Source organism: Atheta coriaria, unplaced genomic scaffold, assembly GCF_025399875.1.
Source record: "Atheta coriaria isolate IRGN ID8LTWV9N9 unplaced genomic scaffold, Caltech_Dcor_3.1 hic_scaffold_4_pilon, whole genome shotgun sequence".
Taxonomy (NCBI): domain Eukaryota; kingdom Metazoa; phylum Arthropoda; class Insecta; order Coleoptera; family Staphylinidae; genus Dalotia; species Dalotia coriaria.
Genome location: NW_027045446.1, coordinates 6659519 through 6677673, shown reverse-complemented (window position 1 = coordinate 6677673; position 18155 = coordinate 6659519). Strand labels below are relative to the sequence as shown.

General features: G+C 33.3%; 1 protein-coding gene across 1 annotated transcript; it reads right to left on the bottom strand.

The window, feature by feature from the left end:
• Positions 1-638: 638 nt before the first annotated feature.
• Positions 639-13593, bottom strand: LOC135790318 (uncharacterized). The gene is made up of 4 exons (XM_065300505.1): positions 13288-13593; positions 4516-4626; positions 3988-4102; positions 639-1366 (listed from the first exon to the last, which is right to left on the bottom strand). Exons 1-4 carry the CDS (start codon positions 13306-13308, stop codon positions 1014-1016), a joined length of 600 nt encoding a protein of 199 aa, XP_065156577.1. The 5' UTR covers positions 13309-13593; the 3' UTR covers positions 639-1013.
• Positions 13594-18155: the final 4562 nt, after the last annotated feature.

Sequence of the window (18155 nt, the reverse complement as noted above, 5' to 3'; positions counted from 1 at the left end):
GCACGTATAAAACGAATTTTACGTTGCATCATTTATGTAATACGTGGGAGTTTCACGTGGCAGGTGAGCGACATGCACCCGGAACGCATTTCACTCCTGTAATGTGGATGGAAATTCTGCCCGGTGCTGGATTAGATACATTTGCATTTTCGCCACGCCACAGGAAATTTTATTACTTCCGCTGCAAATAGCCAGCAAAATTACCAAACGAAGCTGTGTAACATTTTAATCTTGCTATTTACATTAAATTATAAACATCTCTTTGGCTACATTTGGTCAATATTCAATTAATTATATATTGTGCAATATTCCATGATAGTTTGCATTGAAAATTGAGCAATAAAGAGCAAGTTTACTACATTCAATTTAATCACGTGCAACTTGTAAACTAAAACCAGGTGTAAAATAATATTTACCCAGCAGTGGTGCGGCGGCCATGAATAAACATCCCAACGTGAAACGGTTTACCTGAGAATAGGGCTAGGCAGTATCACGAGCACGTGGAAATATCATACTTCAATGTTGCGTAACCACACGAATTCCAACTTTTAGTGATGGCAAAGGGCAAACATGTAAAGCAAACTAAATTTGCTCCTACAAAAGTTGAATTTGAGTTTTATCAATGATAATACTCTATCTAAAATATTTAATTTATTTATTTAGTTATTGATACACTGATCAAAATTATTTTTATAAGTCTGAAGAAATCCTAAAAGGAAACAGTAATGTTTACATTTACATATTCACACAACCCTTGTTTACACTGTTTTTCATAGGAATATCTCACATGGTACAAAGTTCTAACAGCTAGATATAAGTTAATAATAAATAATTACATTTGGTATTAGTTTGAGTTTAACAGTTCAGTTAATAATACAATCTTAGACCATCCAGGCAACTCTGCTAACCCGCTCGCTATTTGCTTGAGTTGAGGACGGCATTGTAAACCCGCCAACGCCGCCGATGACACTCACCCCAACCCCGGTGCCGTGATGCTCGACAGGCGGTCCGGGTCAGTCCGGATCGTATTTGCAGTCGATGCGCAGCAGTATTGCAATGACCACCAGCGTGACGATCGCTAGAGACAGCTCCACCGATGCCAAGATCACCAAATCCGTGGGGTTCGTTGACGTCGTGTTGTACACGTAATCACTGGCGAACCCTTCGGGGAGGTAGGTCGGGGGATGCGTGAGAGTTTTGGTTGATTGCACCGCCAGCGCTGTGAGGAATGAGAACGCCATGGCCCAGAGAATAGACAAGGGAATCGCGATCTTTACTGAAGGTCCCAGGAAACGCAGTGATGAACCTGGCATACATGTTGAGGCTCTATAACCACCAAATCCTCGAGTTGTATGAATACTAGCAGCTAGAACAAAGAAACAAATTTACATTATTCAAAAAATCATAAATATGTTATATACTGTCTAAAAATTGCAAATTAATCTAAGGGTCTTATAACCCTTCTCTCATTGGTGAGACGTAACGCGTAAGAAACCTGCAAGGGCAAATTATTTTCCCGGAAGTCCGTGGTGTAACTTAATTAAACGAAACGCGCATTCTACATTCACGTTGAGAGATGGTCGGAAGACACGAAGCAGAAAGATTATACTCTGACATGACATCAGGAAATTACCAGCGTGATATGTAAATACATTTATGAACCTTTTACTTAATTCTTGACTTAATTTGTTTACGCACTGTGCTTTTAAAAGTAGTTCATCTTAGACAGTTTAATATTTTGTTTTAAATTAAAAAATTATTATGAATATTATGAATGAAAATGTAATTTTGTGAACCAAATGGCATAAAAAATATTAAATTAAAAGTATTATATACCATATCAAATTCTCAATCTTCTGTATGTCTGCCTGTTGATATTGAGGTTCTTATTTTATGCTTCTTAAAGGTACATGAAAGACAAATTCTTATTTCCCTTTTGAAGTTGGTATCTCATTTTTTCTTCGTTGTTGCTCTGCATTTCATTTCACTTTGTCGAATTGGTTCATTTTTCTTATTTTCGTTTTTATTCGCGCTGCATGTAACAATCTTACTGAGTCTTCACGATGGGCAATTTCTGTGAGTACCAATATCAATAAAGAAAGTATAGCATAAGAAAAGATTTCAGTTCGAAAAAATATCTGAAAAAATAGGATATAAATCAAAATCCCTGTCGTTGCGCAATTTTGTTTCCACAACAAAAAAATGGTAATGTTTTCAGGGAGAAGATAATCAAAAACGTATTAAACTAGCAAATATTATTGGAAAAAGTTGAAAATTAATATTTATGATCTTCTCTTAGAAAACTCCATCAATTTTCATCCATGCATAAAACGAGAATGAAAATATATATACGCGTAAAGATAAATCTATTATTTAGAATTATCGATGAAACGTGTATGCGGTATATAATTTTGCAAGCGAAAAATGCGAATACGTCAATACATGAGTTTATCTCTATTAAACCAAACAGCACTTTGTAGTCGGGCGCGCACGATGCTTTGCTTTCTTTATCTGATGGATCCATCCATTCTTCCATCAATGCCGCCATCAATCATACGCGATTTATGAAAGCACAAAAGCTTCACCTCAGTCGCAATCGGTTTGGCACGTGCAAACGAAATCATTTCGAGCAAACAAATCCAAAATAAACCAGCACAATATTTTGCATCGTAAAACTTAAATTTTTAAGATTTGTTTGTTTTGAGCGAATAATGGAGTAAAAAGTCGTAACGTGTTTGAAAACTGATTTACATTTTGATTGTTATGTTTACTGTGAACTTTGGCCAAAACAGATAAGTTATTTTAATCTTTTAGGAGCTGTCTGCTACTACTATTTTTATGTTTTTCGCAGTTTACGAAAATTGCGGTTTCGAGAGTTTCTGCGTTGCGTTAAAACGTTGAAGTACGAAATTCAATTTTCTGGTATTTACGACCCATCAATTTTTATTCCAACAGATTTAGTTTACGTTTTGTTTGTTATTGAAAAAACCGTCTACATTTTTATAACTTGAAATTCGTTTACTGGATATTTTATAAATATTTTTGTTTTTTCCTTAAATTTTTATTTAGTTTTGAACAATGCGAGAATAATAAATTAGAAAACCGGAAAAGAAATATCTAGGTCATATTTTTTGCGGGCGGGTCATAAATAACAAGTTTACAAACCGAGTTATTAGGTTAGCTCTAGTTCAGTTTCAGTAAACCGTTTTTTATTATTCAATCAAAAATAAATATAACTTATTATTAAACCATAAATAAAATATTTTGCTGATGTGAAATCAATAAACACAAATTTCGCGCTTTTTATTATATTAAAAAAAATATGAAATATACCGATTCCACACGAAATTAAAAAAAAAAACACAGAATGATAAATGCAAATTTAACTGTGCTGTGACGTTTTCATCGACGCAATTTGCAAGGGTGATTTGAATTGACAGTCAGCGAAATTCAATAGGCAATCAGCAAACGTGTAAAATTCAGCAACCACTCACATAGCTGTGGATTGATGTGCATCAATATACGAAGATTAAATATGTGCAATAAAATTACGCATTTTATGCCAAAAGTTTAAATTCAGCAGTAAAATACATAAAACATGTATTTTATATTATAATCCATTTGATTAATTACTATTTAATTGTAATTGAATCTGATTGTTTTAATTCTTGAGGGATAAATGACTTTGTGGCTGAATCTGACATAGGTATATGGTCTTAATATCTAATCCGGCCCGTAGAGAACAAAGTCGATGGGAATGTCTCTTTTGAGACACCAAAAGGGAAGCAACCTTTCCGGCGTGATTGATGATGCGTCACTTGGAGACTTTTCACTATTTTCTCTTCTCGTTACGAAGGATTCATCGCGTTTAGTATTTTTCTCAAGTTTAAAGCTTTAACTACGTATAAAATCATTAGGAATTTTGGGTAGAATTTTTAGTAAATGTCCTTGTTATGTTTTAAAGAATGTGTAAAAAAATTTACCAACCTGCGGCTAAAATGGTGGATGCGCCTGCCGGAATTCCAAGACTTAAATTGAGCTCGCCCTGCTCCTCGATGAACGCAACCGTGCCCATCACCAGACATGTAATGCCAAAGACGATCTGAAAAATTAATGAAATTCCCATGAAAGACGTCCCGATAGAGCAAAGTGCGCGTTGAGTTCGGAGAAGAATAGCGCAAGAAAGTGGATTCGATGACAACACCAACACATCTCAACCGTAGGATATCCCTGCAAATAACTATATGGTCTGACCAAGGAGCATAAAAAGTTCGAGGAATCGATGCCGATATATCATGAAAATTCTCAAGTTGATGAATAGTTCTCAAGTATGCTCGATGCTTGCGTCTCAGACTCACAATCTTCAACTTTTTCTAGAGTTGACGAATTGACAAGATAAACACATCATATAACTCCATTTAATCTGAATCAGAAAAAAGTTTAATCCAAGCGTCGCTTTGTGTTTTTCTATATTTTGCTCATATTTCGGGTTGGAGTATTAAATTTTGTGCTTACCTGAAGTACACGAAGGCGTAATACGATCGCAAAGGGATAATATTCGCTTGACGCTCGAAGATCAACCGGCTGATCGATTTCGGCGGGCGCCACTAAAGGTGATAGCCCAACCTGGAACAATAAGTCAAACATTAGAATTGTACAAACTTGTAAAGCCTCACGTCCAATATCTGAAAGGAAAATATTGGATCAAGACGAAATTAATTTTGGGAACAAAGTAATCAGAACTTTTTTAATATCAGAACATTATTTTAACAAATAATTACCTTTAAGATGAGTAATATTTGTTTGTAATCTTTAATTTAGTATTCAAAAACATTTTTAATTAAGGAGAATTGCCCAAAATTGATTTGTATTTGTGATACTTTTGTTGGTCGAAATCAGTTGTGATTCATTCGTTTGTTCAGCACTTCCATTATAATTAATTTTAGGTACTGAAAAGCTTGCCCAATTTGAGTACGTAAACTGTTCGATTCCTTTGTTAAGCACTGATGCATCGAATACATTGGAATTAATTTGGTGCGATTCCAAAAGCAAACCATTCAACATTTAATCAGGATTCCCTCAATTTGATTGGATACATTTGATTAATAAATATTAATCAACTATGAAAATTGTAATTACTATCAATTTAACCAATTGCTATTGTTATTGCACTGATAATTATAGTATTATCCTTAAAATCATTTAATTTCTGGTTTTTAATTTTACCTGTTTAAATATCTATTAATAATAAATTTGAATATATTTGATTTACTTGTCTTGTTACGGACCATCGCACATTATTATATAATTTCGATTAGATAGCGCACATCGTCGTTCCGACCAAATGAGTGGAAAGTCAAGATAACGTTTCTTTATATTGCTACAAGACAGTATCAATATTACTATCGGTGTTTCCTTTTCTATTGATATTCTTGACACATTTATAAAATAATAAGACAAATTCAGACAAAACACCAGAAATATATTTTTATTTTTTTTATTTCTAAATTATACATCAATTATTTTGTCAGGTATTAAACTTAATAACACTAACTTTAATACCGTTAAAATATGTTTGCGCATACGTTTGATACGAAAATTCTTGGTAACATTCCAAAAGAAACAGAACACAAATCAAGTAAAGTCAAAATGTTAACGTCAAGTTTGCAAACACACGTTCCGGAGACGTCGACGGAATCTGAAGCAGACATTTCAATCTCAAAGTAAATATTGTTTCACTAAATAGACGAATTGTTTGATCATCACAAGCATATGCATGCATTCTTTTATGTAAAACAATGTTGATCTGCATAATATGTAGTTTGTGAATAAATGTTGGATTAAGAAAAAAATTCAATTAAAAAGAAATCAAATTAATGAATGTTTCATCACTGCATTGATTTGCACAATAAGAGATTTATTTTATCTTATAAATACTTCAACATTTACTTAAATATCCGTTTGATATTTATGCGCCGACGAAATGTTGAATTATTTACGATGCTGCAAATAGCATCGACTGAAACCACAGACGAATAAATTATAATTTGGTTTTAAATATTTAAAAATATTTTTAGACATTGTTTAACTAAACTGTTTATAAAACTGATTACTTAAAATCATGTTACAAGTACCTTTCCATTATCTTGTTAGCAAACGTGAATAGTTTCTTGTCAGAATAAACCCTTTTAACGTGACCTTAATTTCTGAAAGCTCTTGTAATAATTCATTATCTATCTCTTGATTCTAATTTGAAATCTGGCGCCAAAGTTTGACACGAAAGGTCAGCAATAATTGGAATTTGCCATTTCTAAATCAATACATTCACAAGGAAATTTTAAACGTTGACCTCCACAATGCTCTTTAATCTTCATCTTCATAAACATTGAGCTTTTGCTGGAATACTCGTATTTCGCAAAGCTTTACAAGCATTTATGAGTTTGCTCGTGCGTTATTCGGGTCATAAATCGTATCGAAATGTCATTGTTGGCTGGCTGGCGGGTGAAATCATGACGAAACAGGATAAACAAGCTAAAAAGAACAAAACCGGGCACAAATCTAATGCGTGAGCAAGATGAGTAATGAAAAGCTTCCGATGCGAAAATTAATGTTTTTGTGACAGTGGTCAAAACGTGATTAAATTACTCTGTGGCAATATTGCTCTCTGATTAAGCTAATTTAATAAATACAAATAAAATAAACAATTTATTGGTGCGATAATTAAACTTTCTGTTAACTTTTGCTTTCATGATTGTTTAACGTCGGTTTAATTAATTTTACTTTTATGCAAAGCTGTTGTAAAATCACACGAAAGCCGAATTAGTACCAACAAGTTCAATTCCAATGCTTTTAAGCTTATTTCACTCACATACGCACGTGCCTGTGTTCTACATTATTTTACGAATCCACGTAACATTTTAGAGTTAGGCATGATTGCTGTGGTTTTGCAAACACTTCCTGAGCCTACAACAACCGCAAGTTAACATTTGAAGTATACAAGAGAAAAGTAAATGTTCAACGTAAAGGTGAAGTGGTTAAAGCTTCAATCTGCGTTGAGCTTTAAAACAAGACATGCTAAGCAAGCTAAGTAGCATCAGGCAAGCCTAGGTTTATCAGAAGATATCAATTAAACTTATTGAGTATTCAAAGGCAGCATCTGCGTTGAGCTTGTTTTTCAACCTAATTTCTACCGCAAAGCAAATAAGATAAGCTTTTCGGGATTAAGTTGAAGGTTTGAAACTATTATAACAAAATTCAGCGAATCACGAGTGAATGGAGAGGTGGATGCATTCAACAAATGCCAATCCGAATATATAACTCATTATACATATCGTCGAAGTGGAATTCAAGTCGAAAGTTCTGAAACCGTTGAGAGTCAAAGTCAATAACAATAGGTAACGAATATAGCACAAAGAGTCTCACTAACAAGCGTTACGTAGGCAAGGAACGTATTTCAAGTTGGATTTAGTTTTGTTAAAGTTCAAGCTTTTGCTGAAACGCCATTCTAATCCTTCAAAACTCAAATATTGTTCTAACGTATATGACATTGAATATTGTAGTTTTTATTAAAAAACTATTTAATTTCCATCAATAAGGTACACAACTTCTTATAACGCCACCTCGAATTCAATTATTTAACTATAACTATGATAAAATCTTCATATTTATTTTCATCCTTTATTTAACACCATTTAAGTCACAGTTTTCAATATTTTAATATTTATTCTCTTATTCGGGGCGGAGACGAATTCAACAAATCATTGATCATCAAAATCTGTCTAGTTGCTCATGAATTATAAATATTGTAATTAACTTATTGGCATAAATATAGATATACTTATTTTCTTTCTAAAAAAAATAGTTGTACAACGTCATTTTCAGTAACTAAACGTATGAATCAATTAATTACTACGTAACTTTATGAATAAAAATACGTGGGTGCTAAGAACAAGTACCTATAATTAAACACAATTATTGCGTAAATGTATATCTAAATTTGAAATGTCCTTCAAGTTTCCTAAAATAAACATCGCTCATTACAAGTCAGTTTACATGAGCATGGTGTTATCTCCCATCCCTTACCTGCATTCCTCTACCGCTCCACTTGTCTCTTAATTATTGCGCTTCTCCATACATTATTCTCCTTCGGGCACATCTGGTCAGGACATTTAGGTCCCCTGGCGCGCAGTGCGTTTGTGTTGTCGCAAATTAACATGATTGGCGTCCGGGCACACACCCGCCATCCGCTCACCCAGTCTCCCACTGGTAATTATTATCATTAGGCGCGATATTGATTTTCTACTTTGACGGGCGCATTACGATGTATTACATTTTCAGCGCGTCAACAAGGAGAGCCTCTCTCAACACTCGGCAGGATTCAATGGTGCTACACGCGGCGGCAGCGTCGGAATCTATTTAATTAACAAACTTACGCCTGACTGGCTAAATTTTGATGATGATGGCGACATGAAAACGAAATTTGCTTTGAGAGCAATTCCCCTCTTTCCCATTAAAATTAACTATAACAACAACATTTCTGCGTGCCACTAATTATTAGTTCAATCAGTTTAATTAAAAAAAACAAGTGTGTATTTTACTACTTGTTATGGAAAGTTATTCTTGCAACTTTTAAAAGTATTAAGAGTTTTACAAAGTACTGAAAAGACTCCAACTTTCTTGCATGATCATGGCTTAAGTAATTGGCTGTTTCAAGTTGCTGGAGAAAACTTTAAAATTCGTATCGATTTTCGACGATTCCAGCTTTGCTTTCATCGCTTCACTTTGATAATTGCCGCTTAGAAAGTTTCTAGTAGCAAAAATGTTTAAACATTGTAAAACTTAAAAATCACGCAGATGTTTTGTTTTAAAACTGGTTCATTTATTATTACATATTTTGTTCAAGTTGAAATATCAGATATCTGACTTTTTCCTAATATTTCAGGATTTTACTCATACAATGTTCATACTTTTTATTCTGCCAGCGTGCTCTTCGGTGGAACATCGAATTTGAATACAAAATGCAGGAGCTTCCAAAGCGTATCAAATTCTTGAGCAGCAGAAAAAGAAAGAAAATGTGCCTGAAATGCTGCACTGCACTCGTTTCTGCTTCGCAAACACGCGTAACACACCACATGCAACAAAGACGAACATTTCCATTTTCTATTACGTGCTCAAATATAGATGCAGATTGATGACTTACAACTCACCACTATTGGGCTTCGCACCGGTTGGTAACAATTTATTCATTTCCATTAAATCGTTCTGGGCTTATTAAAGATTAAAATTTGCATCTATTTTCTGCGACCAAGTGAATTACCAACTGCTATTTATAAACTTTATTAATTAGAAAAATTTAATTGTATTGCGCCCGAAGTGTTTTCGAAACATTCTTTGCTTGTTTTGTTGTTGGAAACTTTTCGTATTCAAATTTTATCGATTTCTTTGTCTGCGTGTTAATTTGGGCCTGGAATCTCGTCAAGATATCGTTCATTATTTACAAGATAGAGATGATTTTATCTCGAATTGAAGTCAAAGTTTTCCACTGGAAAGCAAAGGAAACGAGAAAGAAACTGTTAACAAATTCAAAACAGCACTCGAGGGGATGCTTCATGTGATATGCGTGCGAGGAAAATTTATTTTCCAAGGCGCATTTTGCTCTTAGATTTTAACTTTCACAGGTTGTATTTTTTGCAAAACAACTTTATATATAATTTACGTATCCAACATTTCTTTAATTTATTATTTATATATTATCACCGCACATTTTCACTTCAAACTTTGACTTTCAAAGTAAACTTCCATTTCATTTTAGTGCGATATTACTAGAGTAAAACCCCATGTAAAAATGTGGTTTTATTTACCTTTAACATATATTTTAGCCGGCTGGATGAGGCTTTAAAAAATCCATTAACCTTCCGAGTGAGATGAAAATATGAAAAAGTAAATATGCACGCAAAATGAGCTCGTAAAAATATGAAATCACGAGTTAGGCATGATTTACACTTTTTTACACGTTTTGCAGTTCAGCGCAACATAGGGTTATTCCAAATACGTGTTTGGGTTGTTAGAAGTGGTGAAAAGAGTGATGTGAGGAACCTGCTCAGCAAAAATGCTCACCTTGAATGGGCGCAAAATAAATGTGTTATTCAGGATGACCTCAGAAAACTTTCATAAGAAGAAAGTGCTCGTGAAGAGATACGAGGCGCAAAGAAAAAAATATAATGCCAAAGTGAAAAAAAGTAATTTATGTTGATTAAGCTATTTTTCGTTGAGTTTGCCTTAATACCAAATGATTTATAATAAGTTTATTCACAACTCTAGCTAAAACAGTAGATTACATTTTGAAATGGATGATTAATTTGGTTTTAATGCTATCATTATTGCCAACGCATAAAATTTTTCACCCTATTTTCTATATATTTTCTTGCGACATCTATTAAATTACATGGCGTAATCAAGCCGTTTCATACATAATCTAAAATAATGCTTGTTAAAACTTAATTTGAATGTTATACGTCTCGAATTTGACGATATACCTATTCAAAGTTTGTTTGCAACTGTATAGTAAGCTTAATTGCAATTATTCGAACACTCAAGTCAAAGTTACCAGCACTTTCCCAAAATATCCCATAATGTTTCAAGGAATTTCAGACACTGATGTGAATTCTGCTTCCGAATTTACGTGCATCTCATTGTGCATTCTCAGTTTCAACATTTGAAGTGCAAACTTTGGTTGCATACTGTTCATGAGCACAGATTGTGAGAAAGTTTAATGGTCTTTGCAAATTGAACGTCGGTTTAATCGAGTTATGTTCAATATTGCATCCAAGCACAATTCTTCATTAGGTACAAATGGCAAAACGTTAATTAAGGAGGATACAACACATAAAATAATAAAAAATATTAAACATTTTTGTTTGTAAAAGGATTTTCACAATCCGTTTGATATATTTAATTAAAACTTTCAATTTATTTACTTTTTGAAATGGAATAACTGATGCATAAACCTGATTTAACACGAAAATCCGGATGTAAAACCAATTTTATTTTTTACTTTGTTGTTTTAATCCGTTGTTTCAAACGAACAGAATGAATTACAACAGAAAGAATTTCCCACACAGTTTTTAAATGGCATTCTCTTTCGATTACCCGCGACCCATTGAATACCAGTTCGATTCGTTGATAATCACTTTTGGTTAAGCTCGGGCCGAACTGTTGGTCCTTCCTCGAATCACTACAGCCCTGGTTTCCAGGAACACACATTTTGATTGAAACACGAAAATCCGCTCTGACGTGATGGCTTATTTAGCTTATTCGACTCGAAAGCTTAATTCGTTTACGTATAGGTACCGCCTCATCAACCATCGACAAACTTCAACTTGAGTTTCATTTTCAATTAAAATTTACAAATTTTGGCACATTAGGGGACAGGACAAATAAATTGCAGACATTTTTAAAAAGTGTAAAGTTTGACTTTGAGAGAATTAAGAAAAGTTTTATAATTAACATAAAATTAAAAACCTCCCATCCAAAAGAAGACAAAGATAAATTCATGGATTTAATCTCTAATTCATTCATTTAATCATTTGTATCACAGGTCTTTTTTAGCTAGAAATTTACCCAAAAAGTTACGATGCTTTAAATCTTAATTTAATTACACATGAGTAATTTGTTAATGGTAATGTTAGTCCTAGTTATTTCGCGGTAGATATTTACTTTTACGAGGAAGAAACAAAGGCAGGTCGTAAAATATCCGCGAGCGAGAAAACATAAAAATCCATCGTATAACAAGTAATTAATTAACAACGACGCCGGCATGTAGCAGACGGCTACGCGTTGAAAAACAGGCCATATTGTTGTACAGGATAAATAGAACGCACGATAACCAACAGGATCTGCGCTAAATACAATGTGCCCACATAGAGAGCAGTTTGACGTGTCTCGTCAAATGGTATTCTGCTGGTTTTATCGAAACATCGTCTGGAACTGAAAACGATGTTTTATAGTGGTTGCAACGGCTGTTTGAAGAAGAATTTACTGTTCAGTAAACATCGAGGAGCGACAGGTGACCTAAATAAGCCAAGCACGAAACATGCGATGGTAAATATCTATAATATAAAGAAGAAAATTTTGCAAAAATAATTTAATATTGATGGAAAAACGTAGAAAACAATGTTGTATGACTTATAGTGCTTTCAATATTTAGAATCATTTAGAATTTCAGAATCAAAACAATACAAATTCCTACATAATCAGTAAAACTTTGAGTAACTACAACATCAGAGATTCTAATCAGTTGCTTGTAACAAATTTCCCAAATTTATTTACTTATCACATGTATATTCAAAGCTGAGCAACAAAATTTTATGTTTCAAATCAAATCATTTATTTTATTAAAAAACATTTAAATGCTAAGATAAAATAGATTCTCTTTTGGATGTTTCTCTAAAAGAAGCAAAAAATGAAACAATGGCACACTCTCAAAACTTTAACAATATTTTGGTTAAAAGTACATTGTCAAATTTTTTTGATGTGCTTTATCACTTCGCAATTTTTACATTCTCCGCATTTTCTTAGCTGTCTACAAATATCACTTATTTTTTCTTTCTCATCCTGCCACTTCAAGACCGCTCAAATTACGATCTCGTTTAATCCCGCCCGCATCCACTCGGATCTAAGTGACAAAGTATCAAAGTTATTTTCTAATTACAAATTTGTAATTACTAATTACAAAATTCTACGCACCGAATCCACAAATCATGATATACATTTATTGTAAGGAATTTTGTAGGCATTTTACTTAGACATTTTCAATTTTTAAAGAATTTTAGTGGCTTGGAAACAATCCGACTCGTTTTTCCTGTAATGAAATAAGTCACATGTCTTGTTATATGTCCTTTGTATGGTGCTCTTCAGCCTAAAACAGCATGAAAAAGGTCAAGCCGCGACACGACTTTAAAGGTACTTTTGTATCTTCAGATAAAACCGTTAACGTTATATGAGATCAAAGTTCACGAAATGTCGAGGACGTTTCGGGTTTCTTATTGTGAAATTTAAAACCTGTAGTGAAAATTTAACATTTTAAATATGCAACATTCAAAATAATTTTATATTATATTTGCACCATGGAAACTTCAAAGGATTTGCAAATAGACAAAAAGAAAAAATGCAATTTTAATATTGTCTGGACTTGACAATTAAACATAGAAAATAAAAAATATAGATCATAAAACTCTGATTTAAATATAGAGTATTCATTTAAGTTTAAGGAAAAGTATGTGGACTTACATTTTCTCCTTCTACTTCCATGGTTTCCTGTTGTTTCTCCAGGTTGCTGCTTTAATTAAACTTTAGCTTAATAAAGTAGAAACGAAACAGTAAATGTACAATAAACTAGTACTATGTAGAATTGTATTTTTAGATACTTTTTTTAATTAATTTAATTTTTTGTTTGGTTTCTTTTTCTATATATTTAATGTCGCCCAAATGTTAATTAACTAGTGGTTGAATTTTTTCCTAACTGTGCGCACAGTATAAGGATAACAAACGTGAAAGCGCGAGTACGAATTTGCGTCGCGATGCTTGCACATCCAGCGTCGATGTTGAACTGAGAGTAAGGGAAACCGGAGCCCACAGGTGGACCGCGCAGCATCGGCGTCGCTTTTTCAACATTCTCTACCTCCTCTGTTCGCACATATCCACACACCACATTTTCCTATCAAATAGGTATGCGCAAAATGAAAAAAACATTGCATCCATTTTTGCCAATTTGAACCATTTTATAATGGAAAACAAACATTCATTAACGTAGAGTATTCATTGGAAACTTGATAGTTTATTTCTAAAAAATAATTTCAACAATCATAATTCTCTATTATTCTGTATCATCTTAAACTTTTGCCCTTAAAATATTCTAAAACCTACGCGGATTTAATAAATTTAAGCTGGATCCTGTTTTATACTTCTTTTTCTTGTAATAAAAGTTCACGAAAGGTTAAAATCGTGTGTAACATTAAAGTTGTGGGTGTAATACAATCAGCGCACTCTGATGACGACGTCACTGAGAGTTAGTGACATTGTGCGTCCTTCGAACAGATTGGAGTCGGGAGCCGAAAGCGAAAGGACTCGAGATCCCGTAATCTCGCATCTGTATGTCGTATATTCCTGTGATCATCTACGTCTGCTCACGTTGGATGTGGGGATGCAGAGGATGATATCGAATTAGCGCGGGCGAGCGAAACGTTAAGAGATTGCATCAACTTTTTACCAACGCCTCCTACTCATCACCACACTCTTTGTAAATTAATCTCGTGTGATAATATACAATGATTTTATTTTGAATTTTACATTGTTAAAAATGTTTTTTTGGTATTAATGTGATTAATTTCAAGATGTAATTTTTATTGTGATCAATTTGAATTGTCTTTTTTTTGGCGCATGACGATGTATAGGTCTGTTATTAATTTAACGAGGGCGCCGCGTCCCGTCGCGTTTGGCGAAATTGCTAATTAAACACGGACGAGAGCGCACAGTGCGTCGTATAAACAAACAAAACGATGGTTTGCTCGTGAAAACGTCAGGACACATTTTCACGACGCGCACGAGGCGAAGCTTAATTGAACAATGTACAATTTGCCATTATCTGCCTGTACATGCATGGCTTTTTCACTTGATGGCTCCGTAATAAATTTAGGGGAATAAACGACCACAAAATGAATTATCACATTTAATTGAATAATGTATCAAATTATATTTTGCATTTTCTAAAACACACACACACTCACAAACATTTAAAAATATCAAAATAATATTTTAAGTATTACATGCGCTATGTGGCACTTTAATAACGAGTTTTATCAATCGAGTTTTTAACAACGTTTAGAGACGTGATGCTTACGCTATTTTCTTCTACTATATTTTAACGTAAAGGTTTTTGTATTTGAACTTTTGTATTTTAAAACTCTCAATTTTGTTCGAATGCTTCGCTGCTTTGTTTGACTGATAACGCACGGCATTTCAAATGGCCTTGGGCTGCACCGTAGACAAATGCGCAGGCGCCAGCTTCCCCCTGTTACTAAAACTCGTGACAAAAGTATTTTAGTCACGGTATTGATTGTCCGTGATTAAAATGCTACCTTTTGTGTCTTAAAACCGTGAAAAAAGTGGTGCTTTAAAGGTGGATGTAAAAAAATAAAATTTACTATTTGTTTCTGACGTTTAGCACTTCCAGTTTCCACGTAGATATTTCTTTTTTATATAAAAGACAACATTCTCTATGATGAGAACACCAAACGCAACTACAAATCCCAAACATAAAATTACCAAAGCTCCCATCACATTTTCAATTGTCATAGGTTTAAAATTTCCAGATTGCTGTTCCATGTTCTGTAAAATTTCCAATGATTGAGCGTCTCTCTACCATAATTAGACAAACCATGTTCGTCGATTATATTCGAAAATTTCCACAATAAGTATCCGTACGGTGACAATTTGGGAAACTCATATCCTGCATATCCCCACATTAGTTTCTTTTTCAACCTTTGATAGGTACGCTGTTTGTATGTTGCGCGCATAACGTTATAAGCCAATTGTTTTGATAGTATATACGCTTTTGTATCATTATTTTGCAAGATATGTTCCACAATATTATAAACACCTCTTATACGTCCTCCGAATGGCAAACTTGTATCTTGGTAGAGATTTTGAGTCATCGTTCTATCAACATTCCAAATAAAAATATCCAATGAGCTATTAAGCAAATCAGGAAGATCTTCAATGACGTATTTTGGTTGACTGTCAATTACATCTGTTTTCATATTAGCTGTTACAGCCATTGTGAAATATGAAGTAAAACTGATCCATGTGTACAAAATGATACGTGTTAAAAATCTGTATTTATGCAGATTAGGTTGAGAAACATTTAAACATATACCAATCAGGACTAATTCTGATACTGCGTTACTTTTCTTAAAATCAGGATGATTTTTAGGAGCAAACGTTGAGAAGTTGAACATTGCAGAATTAAAAAGGTAACTATCATATAAATATCAAAAACTAGAAATAATTTCCAATCAAAAACACTGCCTACATACCTGAAACTCATTATAATTTCAGGGTTTACTATTACAACTATATACGAATCAATTCGAATCGGGACGAAAGATTTTTTATTGCTTGGTTGCAAATTGTTATAGTGCATTCGCGCCAATGAAACATTCAATCGTTCATTAATAATATCATCTGACAATTTTCTATACTCACTGTATCTGTACGGCTTTATCTCTAAAGTTGCATTTATATAATATGCCAGGAGATTACTCAGTACTGTCTCTGTTGCGTTTATTTTTGTATCCACATTATTTTTTCCAAAAACAGCAACTTTTAAAACGTCTCCATTGACATTAAAATAATTGTCTGGAGTTTTGAAGGTATTAGATAACTTTGAAATTATTTTTTTGTATGGATCAACACAATAAATCATTAATTTTCCATTGATTGTAATAATTATTCCTGCATTTTGGTATGTTTCAAAAAATTTTAATTCTTTCAATAGATGTGTTTTTATTTGTTCTTCGTTATTAATAGCCTCAGCTACTACTATGTAGAATACCTTCAGCGGATGAAAGAATATATCCTGAGTAAATACAGTTTTTATCATATAATGCAGGACATTAATATTCTTTATTAAAATGTAAACCTGGTGTAAGTTGGATAATTTTTTAAGTTTTGTGTTGTTTTTGTTGATGTTTTCAATGACTACAGGAATATCTTCGCTTCTACGCATAAGAAAACTTCTGTACCTGGCGCATTCTATATAATTGACCGTTTCGTAACTCTGGACGCTGATAAACCGGATGGAGTCGAATTTACTGAGGTGGAATTCTTTTATGATATCGATTTCCTCCTGCGCTTGAGATGAAATGTCACAGTAATGTAAAGGTAAAAGTTGACCATTTGATGATACAATCATTGAGGCACAAAACAATATAATATAAACTCGAAGAAACATTTTGCAGAAGATTTTGTAACTTTTGTTAAAGCAATGCATCTCAGTGTTTGTTTAAATAGTAAATATTCTTTATAAAAAACCTAATAAAAATAAAAAATTGAAAATACTAATGTGTTTTTTTGTATGTACATCCATTAGCTGCATTTATGTTAAAAATTTTACGTTTCTTTTTTACTTTTTTATTGACAGTTTAAGGTTATAATTGTATGTCAAACACAAGTAAGGTTATGTTGGTTTTAATCAAGTTAATGGCTTCGTTTGTTGGTTATGATTGTCTTTTAGCTAGTGTGTAACTACGAAATGAAATATTCGATGGAACTTCCCTTGGCAAACGTCGGTTTCTAATGTAAACGCAAACTCAACCTGGTGCTGTTAAAAGCTGTGGCTTTCTGCAAACCGCAACCAGAACAAACTAACTTAACGCAAACCTGTAGGTACTACCGAGAACGGATTCATGCAGGTGTTTATATAGGCTGTTACAAAAACATCAAAATATATATTTTTAAATATATTTATTTACAATTTGATTCATATTGAATTTCCTATGATATAAATGAAGTTGTAAATAAATCCTCTAAGGGAATTATGTTGTCATGTGGGAAACGCACCGCAGAATTGTATCGATTACGGCTGCAGGATATCCGATGATGTACACAGAAATGGCCGTAATGCGATAAAGCTGGTACATAAAGCGTAACGCATAAAGGTTATGGCCCTTGAACGATGTTTCCATTCCACCAAGTGATGTGCACTTAAAATGAAGTACAACAAGGACTTGTGCTATTCCTCCGACATGTTTCATGTACAGGACCAGTGCAAGCAAAAATATGATACTTAGACGTTAGACAAGTATTCTAGTCACTGCACGTGTCGCATTAAGATTTACTCGACAGACTCATAAAACAAAAGTAAATATTTTTGACATTTGTAATGTTTAGATCCAACTCTGTTTAGCTCATGATTTTTTTATCTTAAGGAAATGAATGAGATGGTTTTAGTTGTAGTTTTGCTCTTGGTACTTTGCTTCAGACTAAAATAAACTACATGAAAAACATATTTAACATAACATATTTAAAAGCTTATATTTGCGAGAGATGTAAGCAGGACATAAAACTGCATCATACTTGAGAAAAAATAAATAAAAATG

Bases quoted from the DNA above. Each gene is read 5' to 3' on its own strand.
- LOC135790318 (XM_065300505.1), bottom strand. From the start codon at position 13,308: ATGGAAGTAGAAGGAGAAAAT. The intron at 4,627-13,287 runs GTAAGTCCACAT...TTATTGTTCCAG, and splicing joins TGGAAGTAGAAGGAGAAAAT to GTTGGGCTATCACCTTTAGT. The intron at 1,367-3,987 runs GTTGGTAAATTT...TCTTTGTTCTAG, and splicing joins ATCCACCATTTTAGCCGCAG to CTGCTAGTATTCATACAACT.